The sequence below is a fragment of the Astyanax mexicanus genome, chromosome 2, assembly GCF_023375975.1.
Source record: "Astyanax mexicanus isolate ESR-SI-001 chromosome 2, AstMex3_surface, whole genome shotgun sequence".
Lineage (NCBI taxonomy): Eukaryota > Metazoa > Chordata > Actinopteri > Characiformes > Acestrorhamphidae > Astyanax > Astyanax mexicanus.
Genome location: NC_064409.1, coordinates 16029122 through 16040387, shown reverse-complemented (window position 1 = coordinate 16040387; position 11266 = coordinate 16029122). Strand labels below are relative to the sequence as shown.

General features: G+C 38.9%; 1 protein-coding gene across 3 annotated transcripts in view; it reads right to left on the bottom strand.

The window, feature by feature from the left end:
• Positions 1 to 2028: 2028 nt before the first annotated feature.
• Positions 2029 to 11266, bottom strand: part of large1 (LARGE xylosyl- and glucuronyltransferase 1) — a 364426-nt gene continuing 355188 nt past the window's right edge. For all 3 annotated transcript variants that reach the window (XM_049473482.1, XM_049473490.1, XM_022671307.2), the window contains exons 12-15: positions 8850 to 9128; positions 7158 to 7304; positions 6047 to 6242; positions 2029 to 5315 (exon numbers count right to left, since the gene is read on the bottom strand). In XM_049473482.1, coding sequence (XP_049329439.1) covers positions 5118 to 5315; positions 6047 to 6242; positions 7158 to 7304; positions 8850 to 9128 — 820 coding nt within the window. In that variant the 3' untranslated portion in view covers positions 2029 to 5117. The remainder of the gene's footprint in view (positions 5316 to 6046; positions 6243 to 7157; positions 7305 to 8849; positions 9129 to 11266) is intronic.

Here is an 11266-nt window from a genome sequence, read left to right as displayed (position 1 = left end):
GCTGCGAATGCGAATGTTCAAACCAGCATGGTCTGTAGATGAGACACTGTGGCAGACTGCCTTCGCCTATCGCCTCCCTCACCAGCACGCACTTCTCCATAAATAAACATCACGCGTGGTCATGTGACTGCCCAGACCAGCTTTGGAACTCCATGTGTTCGTGTGCCTCAGACGAGTCTCTTGTTTTTAGGATGACTGTGCTCGCTGAGTGCACACACATTCCCCAGACTGAATGAACACTACAGTGAACTCACTCACTGTGCATCTCCTGCAGTTATCCTGAAATCACAGGTCTTGTTAACACAAGAGAGGTTCTCATATGACCTGAAAAAGCTGAAAGGTTCAGGGCTTCTTTTCTAGTAACCCTGCAAAATGAATACATTTAAAATGTGTTAAACTGGGCTGGAAGTTTGGATACACCTTTTTTTCATTATTATTAGAATCCAAACTATGAAGAAAAACATGGATTATTTAGTGAACAAAAAAGAAGTGTTAAACAAACCAGAATTTGTTTTATATTTTAGATTCTTCTAAGTAGCAAAGTTGCTTAGATGACAACTTTGCACATCTTGGCTGGATTTTCTCAGTCAGCTTTATGAGGTACAGTCACCCAAAATAACAGCTGTGCTGAACTTATCAAGAGTTAATGACTTGAATTTCTTGTCTCTTAATGTGTTTGAGAGCATCAGTTGTTAAGTTGTGAAAAGGTGGAGTTACAGATATACAGTGAATAGTGAATATTTGAGTAATGTTGTAATCTATATTATGGCAAGACTTACTCAACTAAGTAAAGAAACAATACTTAAAGAAATGAAGGTCAGTCAGTCTGAAAAATGTTAAGAATTTTTAAAGTATCCTCAAGTGCAATCACTGCAAAGACCATCAAAAACATTATGATGAATCTGGCTCTCATCAGGACCAACCCAAGAAATCAAGATCAAGAGTTTTCTCTGTTGCACAGACTAAGTTTATTAGCCTTATAAACTGCAAGTTAACAGCACCCCTGATAAGAGCTCCTAAACACTTTCAAGTTACTACATGATTCCGTATGTGTTCCTTTATAGTCTGATTGACTTCAGTATCCATTTACAATTGTACAATATTTGAATAAAAACATTAAATGTAAATGTCCAAACGTTTGATTGGTACTGTATATACAGTATACAGCTCTGGAAAAAATTCAGAGGCCACTTCAGTGTCTGAAACAGCTTCTCTCATTTTGCTATTTATAGGTTTATGTTTGAGTAAAATAAACATTGTTGTTTTATTCTATAAACTACTGACAAAATGTTTCATTTTAGAGCATTTTTTTTTCAGAAAAATTTAAATTACTGACAAAGATGATGCAGATCATTCCGACCTCAAATAATGCAAAGAAAACAAGTTCATATTCAAAGTTTTAAAAGTTCAGAAATTAATATTTGGTGGAATAACCCTGGTTTTTAATCACAGTTTTCATGCATCTTGGCATGTTCTCCTCCACCAGTCTTACACACTGCTTTTGGATAACTTTATGCCTGCACTCCTGGTGCAAAAATTCAAGCAGTTCAGCTTGGTTTGCTGGGTTTTGATCATCCATCTTTTTCTTGATTATATTTCAGAGGTTTTCAATTTAGTAAAATCATTATTTTTAAGTCTTCTCTTTTTTTTACACGGACATGCCACATCATCGGATATCTTTTGCAATATCCAGTGGAAACTAAAGAAGGCTGCACTAACCTGTGGGATATGTGTTTGGGGTCTCCTGCATTGAATGTTGAGGTGATTGATTTCTGAGAGCAAAACAGACTATATTTCATGGACAATTCCAGCCAGACACAGCAGGTTCCTGTCCACTGTGGGTGGTAATGCCTTCTATAATTTCTGCCCAGTACACTTGTTGGTCAGTGTTTAACCTCTCCCACAAGATAACACCTCACAATTCATACTTATGCAGGTCTGTGCAGCCTTCTTTAGTTTTAAATGAAAATATAATTTTGAATTTGATTGGATGGTAAAAAATTACTTTCAGAAAAAATGAGGCAAAGAGACGATTCTTTCCAGCATTTATTCATGTAGCAGAAAAATTCTCAGTGCTTTTTAACACCCCCACCCACACACACTTTCACACACATTCATATCCAGCGCTGTTCAATACACACACCCTCACACACACACACACACACACACACACACAAAATCAACCCTGTTTTGCACAAAACTGAACACACACACACACATTACGTTTCTCAGAGGCTTTGCTCTCTGTTAGCAGAGCACTCCTGGATTGTTTTAATGAGAAGTTCTAAACAAACCCCAAGCCCTCAAATTTCTCACCAGCAGCCAGACTCTGTAGGCAGTGAGCCAAACTAATGCAAATCCATTTCCACTCCTCTTTAAAAAGAAGAGCTTAGAGATCATTTTCTCTAAGATATAAACTCATCTCTTAAACAAAGAAAAGAAATCCCAAATCATAAAAGTAGCCAAATTCAGTCTGAATACCTTTGGGCATGTAGTTTATTGTTGGGGGTCAATCTTATGATTTTTGTTTGAGTCCCAACCATTTTATTAATGTTGCTCACTGAATATATTCTAGAGCTGTGAATCAGGATTTATTTTTGTTTAAATGTTTGAATATGAATGTCTAGAATCGACTGGATGGCTCTGCAGGTTCCTCATCACCTCATGGGATCGACTGCAAACAAAGTGCAATCTATCCCTATCATACCAGCCATTCTACCAAACGGGTGCCATTGTGTCCTCGTTGTTTTGGCCTGATGCATTAATAAAATGCATTAATTAAGCACAAAAAATGTATTTCCAAAGTGTAAAGCTATTTATACATATATACTTGGTAATGTGATATAAAAGAATAATACTTCATAAAAAGTATTACGATTTTAAATCATTGTTCACAATTACATGGCCATAAGTCGACACCTGCATCTAAAATATCAATAATACATTAAACTAAATTGAAAGACCCGCACTTATATTAGCAATAATAGCTTGCAAATTCACAAGCTAGCGTTATCAGGCATGTGAATTCTATACCTGTCAAATAACTGGCATAATGTCTGTCGCATCTTAAGCTGTGCTTTTGAAATATTTATGTTTGTGTTTAAATAAGGTTTGTTTCAACATCTTCCTAAAATAACTGACTTGCTCATTTTTAGTACAACATTTATTTTTTTGTAAAGATGAATGTTCCAAAATACCTTCAACCAGAAGCCAGTGTCGCATTGAAAACTATAGGAAGAATTTAGAGGCTGTTATTTCTGCAAAAGGAGGATCTACTAAATATTCTGTAAATCCTGTAAACTGCATTTCACTTTTCAAATATCACTGTTCGTCTGCTATATGATATATTATTAACTTTTTCATACCACTGTATTAAAATTGCCTAAGTCACATTTTATTTTTAAATGAGCTTAAGTCACTATCTTGCCACAAGCCACTATCCTAAAGGGGTAGAATCGTAAGAGCTGATCAGCTGGGGATCCAAGGGAAGGTTACCACAGGTGGTCATGCAGCATCATGAGGAGATGATTTAGGAACAAATTGTAGTAAAAAGGTGATAGTATTCAAAATTAAAACCTACATTAAAAAGTGTGTGCATCCCTAGGTTTCCAACCTGTTTTGTCTATAGGTATATTATAAATTTATATTATGTCACAAAACCAAAGTGACATAATCTGAGCCTTTAAAGCAACCAGGAACAAAAATAGGCAAGTTTTAATATTCTTTTATTATTTTAATTTGTTGCATTTTCATGTCAGACAGAGTCTAAGCTCAACCCAACTACAAGCTCAACTCAATCAATAGCCCCATCATGTAAAAACCTAAAAAAAGAATTTCACATACATGATTAATTTTTTGAAAATTTCAAATGGCACCCATTTCATAGAATGGCTCATAACTGGCACTGAGGGTTGTCTTACATTTCAAATGCTGCCGTGTGAATTTAGTTTCATTAACTAGACCCACCCACACCAAAACACGGGGTTCTCAATGCCTTCTCATTCGGACTCCACCATAGAGGAGTTTTAGTGCATTTCCGTTAGCTTGCTTATGCAGCTGCGTGAGGTGTAAACACATTACTGATGCCTGATAATGGCAACAAAAATCATCACCCTTTTTGAAATCCGAGGACGATGATGATGCACAGAAATGTATAAAGAGAAAATACTGCTGTGTCATTTTTGCATCAAAAGAAGACGGACGGTGTCGGAGTGACTCAGTGATTACTGAGTGAGATGTCATAAGTTTGGACTTGTCTGAGTGAGTGTGCGTGTGTTTGCCTTCTTGTGTCTGGATTGTCAATGCTGATAGCCTGACGTCTTCCAAACCTATCTACTGCTGCTGCTGTACACTGAGGTCATGTTCTTCAGCCACAGTGCTTCTTCTTAGAGGCCAGAAAAATCACTCCATTGCTTTAAAATCCAGAATCCAGAGTCTGTTGGTGAGAGTTGTTGTAGGTAACCGTTTCCTCTTTTCTTTTCTCTGTAGAAAACCTAAACATCACTAGTGTTTTACCAGATGCTTTTAGTGCCTGAAGCACACTAGACATAACCTTTCCTAATTTTACCACTTAATGCCTGACTGGAGCTCTCCTGGTGGGTCCATGTTCTCCAGTCTGAGAGCACTAATACTGCAAAAACGGAGCCCCATGATTCGTGTGCTGAGCCCGTACTAATGCAGCAACTTCACACCGCTCCACAGCTTCATTCCATACCAGTTTAAGACATCATTAGCTGGATTTCCTGCAGTGGTGCTTCCTGTGTAGTCATGTGCAGGTTACCATGGCAAAAAAAAAAGAAGAAAATAAAAACAGCCTTTTTCTATTCTGCCCATTGGATGATGACGATGTCCCAGTTCCAATTTATGCAGTAGCTGAAGTCTGTCTGTGCGGCTCTATAGATTCTGCAGACTTTCTCCACGCGAGATTCTGCATTATTGCTATTTCCAGAGCTTTGACCAAAAAAGGTCATTAAAAAGGTGAACGATGATGAAGAAGCACGACTCTCAGATTTCTTTTCCCCATCATCTTAAACATCCATCCCTCCATCTACTATAACCCTGCAACATCACCTACCTTCCTACCGATACTAACGGTACCCTCGCAGGGTGTGTCTTCGCTAGCTGTTGTTGTCTGCGGTCATGTATTTGAGCGCAGCGAAGCCGTAGCGTCGGGACATGTTCTGCTGAAACTCCTCTTTCAGAGTCTTGAGGCAAACTCGGTACTGTTTATTGGATCTGAACTTGGTGATGTCGAAGCTCGGGGCGTGAGGCATGTGGATCATGTAAGCGTTGGGTAGAACCACAAACTCGTACTCCTGTGAAAAACAAGTAAGTGTTTAAAAACATCAATTATCATGATCTGTGATTACAGATCAGCATAATGAACAATTAGGGTGGTTCTTCACACACTCATTGCTGAACAAAAAAAATGTTCCTTTTTTTTCGTCTTGCAATACAACCTACATATGTCTTCATTGTTTATGCATTAATTAAATACACTCCCCCCCAGTCTGGCTGCGGATACATTTGGGCTGATAGTAAATGTAAATGGATCACATTGGTAATAGAAAGTTTTGTTTTAGGTATCAGTTCTTAAACTTGACCAGCAAATATAGCTAAAATACGCTTTCCTAAACAACATGGTCCCCCATAACAAAACAGAGGAGAAATAACTACAAATAATGTCTGTATTCACTGACAACAAGCACAGAGATTTGACCAAGCTTCATAAATTAAGCCTTTCTTTACTTCCAGAGCAGAAAACTGTGTCAGCAAACAAAGCTGTAGTGATTTTAAATAAAACTCTGAATATATCCTCTGGCAGCGCTATTTCTCCCCGCAAGAGTGGCTTTCCTAACCGGCGCAGATCGTTTCATTTAGAAGAGGCACACAGTGGAAAAAATGCAGTTTTAAGACGAGTGCTGGAATTACCAAGGCATTTCTACAGTCTACAGAATCAGATGCTGCAGCAATGAAGCTGTGTTTTATACAGATTTACAGACACTGTGAGGTTAGATGGGGATGAACTGCCTGAAACAGAATTTACCTGAGCGTCCAGCTCCATAATGTGGGATACCTTATTCCAGCCAAATCCCACAAACCTGCGGTCGTACTCAGGACAGTCCCTCCTCACCATCACATACGGCTCAAAGTCCGCCTCCCACTGCACCATGTACGGTGTTGTAGCTGTACGCCATTTCGCAAAGTTAGTTGGAGCGTGGCCTTTAGTCCAAACATGATACCTGAGGAGGTACAAAGTTTAAAGACGTCATTAAACACCTCCTGACTGCAGGAATTCTGAAGATAAAAACACTCAACATCACACATCTGTTCATCAGAGCTCTATGGAAATTTGGAAAACACAGTAGTCAAGCAGTCAAACAGATTGGTGCACTAACTATATAATTTTTGTATATTTACCATATTTTATGCACCGGATTATAAGGCGCACTATCAAAGAATGTCTATTTTAATGTCTCTAGAGTAAGAAACCAAGGTGTCGCCATGTTTCCAGGTCTCACCGCTGTGGGGGAGAGGGTGGAGCACCTAAATAAACAAAACTGTAATTCTTTAAAAAAGACAAAAAAACTAAACTAACAAGTAAAAGTAAATTAGCGCTGGATGTTAATCTATAGAGATTTTATTCCTGTAATTTGTCACCTGTTTATTTGGGTGAGTAAAGCGCTTCTGTCTACTTACATTAACCTTAGATTTCCAGTATTTTATTGTAGCACTAGCCATGGTTAGCAGCAGGGCTAGCCACGGTTAGCAGCGCTAGTAAATGCCACCCGACAGCGCTACACTGAGGAACTCTGGGTGTTCCGGTAACCCAGGGCGATATTAGCTAGTGGTTCATCCCTTGTAGCTTATTTTAACATGGTAAATATGCAGGCAACAGTCAGATATACTCTAATGCTAATGCTGCTCCAGCCTTGGTGCTGGGGAAACTTAAATAAAACTCCTGTATAACGCTGTACATCAGCGGAGTGGCTTTACTGCTCCTAACAACCTGACTGGTAAAATTCATACATAAGGCTTACCGGATTATCCAATATACAGTGATGCTCAGAGATCTGGTAGAAATTTTATTTTGGCAGAAACAATGAATAAGGAGTCTTAGTTCTGTAGTGTATATGTGAGGAGATATTTCTGTAAACCTGAAAGTGAAGAGGGTGCCCATGTCCAGCTGGGACAGAAGCTCAGCCTTGGATTTGGGGTAGGACAGCCGGTAGCGCAGCGTCTCAAACGCAGGAACCACCAGAGCCTTCTTAGTGTTGGCCATGTCCAGCTGCACCACCGACTTCCTGCAGGAAGAAGAGAATAATGTGTTTCAGATTTGAGCAGAGATAGGAAAAATGGAGCTGGTCCACACTCACAAGAACAATTCTGGGAGTTTCTCCAATTTTCTGAAAGCCTACATTTTACCAAGAAATGTTAAGAACCTCTAGAAATCTTGGCTACTGCTAGCCTTGCTAGCCATCTGTTTCCTCAATCTGGTTATCCACCCAGTTCTCTAGCACTCAGATAGACACAGTCTGTCCAGATAATGAAGTCCTAACTTATACCAATTAACTTTACAAAAATGACCACACAATTTTGCTTCTGCTGCTGAAACATAGTGTCTAGAGTTTCATAGTGAAATGAAGCACTGGCATGTCAAAATGTTGTGTTGCACAGCAGTATGTAAATTGATCAAGTGTTAAACCAGGGGCACAAACACCTGTATAAGTTGTGAGGTGCTATGTTTGTAAGTGTGGCTGAATACTGGCCAGCATGCTCTTGGCAAGGGAGACGTCCTTACTTCCTACATAAGGCATAAAACTGTAATGTCTACATGTAGATTGAGCTGGATTTTAAATTTCAACACATGAATAAAAACGTACAGTGAAAGAAAATAAAAATTTAATCCCTTGCTTTTTTTGGTTAGTTTGCCTACTGACAAAGACATGAACAGTCTATAATTTTAACAGTAAGTGAGGATATTCCACTTTAACAGTGAGAGAGGATACCCCACAAGGTGAGATTTTGCATGGAGCCCCAGATTGATGTTGTTTAACAGTCATTTGGTGTTTTCTCCATTTTCTTATTATTGCACCAACAGTTGTCTCCTTCTCAACCAGCGTCTTATTTATGGTTTTGTAGCTCATTCCAGTCGTGTGCAGGTCTATGATCTTGTCCCTGACTTTCTTAGAAAGCTCTTCGGTCTTACCCATGTTGTAGAGGTTTGAGTCTGACTGACTGAGTCTGTGGAGACTTTTATACAGGTGACAATTTAAAACAGCTGTCTTTAATACAGGCAACCAGTTGATTAGGAGCGTCTAACTAGTCTGTAGGGGCCAGAAATCTTCATGGTTGGAAGGGGATCAAATACTTTTTTCTTTTTGCAAAACAAATGTATATAATTTATACAATGTGATTTTCTGAGTCTCTCACTGTTAAAATGAACCTACCTAAAATTATAGACTGTTCATGTCTTTGTTTCAGTGGGCAAACTTACAAAATCAGCAAAGGTTCAAAAAATCATTACTATATACTGTAAATACAGTACATACGGTTCTATAATTGTATATAGTACACTACGTAAGGATTAAATCTGTTTTTTCTTCTTCTTTGTTTTGTATGGATATCTGACTTTATAAATTTATATCGCCCTAATTCGAAAAATTCAATTACATCTTTGTTTACAGAAAATCTCTGTCTTAAAACTGTGTGTTTAAATGGGGCCTAAAAAAACCTTGGTAGGGATCTCTACAGGAAAAAATCTGAACACATCTTGTTCTGAGCTGTTAAAAATATATAAAGGCCAACTGGCTGACTATAGCAATCTGTGCTATAAGGCTCAATCTTACCTGAGGTACTCGTAGAGTCCATACATGGGTAGGAAGTCGATGTCGGACAGGAACATGTAGGGCGTGTTGACCTGCCTCATGGCGACGTTGCGCAGCAGGTTAACGGGGTAGAACTGGCCCTCCTTGTAGACGATGTGATACCCGACGTTACTCCTGCTCATCAGCACCTCAGAACCCTGAGCGTAGCGCAGGAACTGCTGAGCCTCGGCGTCAGACAGGTAAAGAGCCAGACTGATGGGACCCTCCCAGTGTTTACAGATGGCTTCCAGCATCTGCAGCCTGCAGTAGACAAACAAACAACCTTTCATTGATTTGAGGAAATGTTGGAAGAGAAAAAAAAAAAGATCTTGACATCTATGTTCATCCGTATTACCGATGTCAGACCAGTCTGGATTATCACCGTGATTTCAGGCTTGTTTGGAAGTGGTGTACTCAAGAAAGGTTATACATCCTGACTGTCAGTGAGGCTGTTTACTGACAAAGCAGATGGAAGTAGATTTATCGGTCGAAACGGGAAGCAAAGCTTTTACCCTTTCTCACCACCCTGACCTTTTCAATCGAGTGGAGCCAGTAAAGTGCGACATCATTCTCACCTTATAAATAGTGTAAGGACGAAACTGAACCAGAAACGGGAAGAGGAAAAACAGACTTCAGTTGTGTAGATATCCGGATATGGATTTCTCTCCAGGCCTCTGTCACTTCACGTTTATACGCAATTGTCAGTCCGTGTCCTTCCAACAACTACTTTAGTGCCAGTGATTGCAGGAAGGAAATAAACAGTAAATCTGACACGGGTCCTAACACTTGACATCCGAAATCAATGCTACTGCCCTCACAATTGGCTGACTTTCAGAGAAGTCTGAGATACAGGCAAACACTGAAGTCTTCATCTGCATTCCAGTATAATGCAGTGCATGCAGAACAGCTGAACACCCACAGCCAAGCCAGCCTACTGTCAGACTGGAGAGTCAAGAAAAACACATGATTTGTATCAGAATATTCAAATCACAGCAAGAGTTGAGTAGACAAGAACAACACAATGACTGGTGAAGATGTGTGGGATTAGTTATCCAGTAGACAGGAAGTACAGTGTGTTTGTGTACTGCAGCTAAATCTTCTGTTTCTTCTATTTTACGATACCTTACAAGTAGAAGATAATCCAATCTAAGCACAATAGCACATTGTTATATCTGCACTTTGTAGTCTGGTTAAAATTGTTACATTTTGTGTTATGTTTACGTGGGTATAAATAAAGCGATTAGATTAACTTTTAGTGTATCAACACAACCAGTGAGATGAGGTGGTCTCAGTTCAGGCCTGTAAGAACTCATTTCTCGTTTCTTCGTGCTGAAAAAGTGATCTGAACCTGATGCTTTTAATTACAGTGTAAAAAAAAAAAATCATTAACTAAATGAGATGTAGGAGTAAAAACGCCCTCAGACACTTTTTACACCTGATCACTTAACGTGACTATTATTAAAAAGTCCTTATAGTAAAGTCTGTTCATTCAGTCTGTTTGTTAAGTAGCCATCTTTTCAATGCTATTTCTATAATTATCCAGATCTGTGTGAAGCAATGTTGACACATTTTTGTATTTTTCTCTACATATCCTTGAAGTAAACCTGATTTTAAAGTGCTATAGCTTTGATTTTGTAACATTTATTTATTGTTTGTATACACTGTTTGCAGTGGTGTGCAGTGAATATAGTGGGTACCCCTTCTGCAACTGCCCCCCCATACCCCCCACCCCGCCGCTGGCCGACCGACCGACACATAGATAAATATTACAATAACTACATATGCTCTGTCTTGTCTTGTCTCACTTGACCAGTGAGGCGGCCTATCATTGTGAATTAGTTTCACATTGAAGGAAAGCCTTTAAAAAGGCCTTTTATTATATGATATGACACAATATCTGTCTGATTTGCAGCTGCAATTCCATGATAGTTAGTTAGATAACTATTGAACTAATCCAGCATGAGCGTCGTTTATGACTAAGCAGCGCTGAGAAGGGGTTAGACAGTCATGGCCCCGCCCCCGTAGTGAAAATCATAATTCTGATTGGTTAGATTGTTCTGCGACTTTGCTAATAGATTCATTACTACACCATTCTCAAAATTAGGAGAAGGGTCATGCAGTCACATGGGGGCAGAAGCCATTTTAAAAAGCTTTGATTGGTTAAAAACCGATGTCAGTCAGAGAACAGTCCTATAGTAAAAAACACAGAATAATGCTTTGAATTAGTTGCGTTTTTTTTTTTTATTTTAGTTAATTTATAAAATAAATCCTTACACTTACAATAACTATAATATATATTTCCTGATTAAAAATGATGTAATTATTTACATGCATTTATTGTCACCCCTTCTCTGAAGGGATAGAAGGGCCTCACTGACTGTTTGTGCCGGTCTCACAAA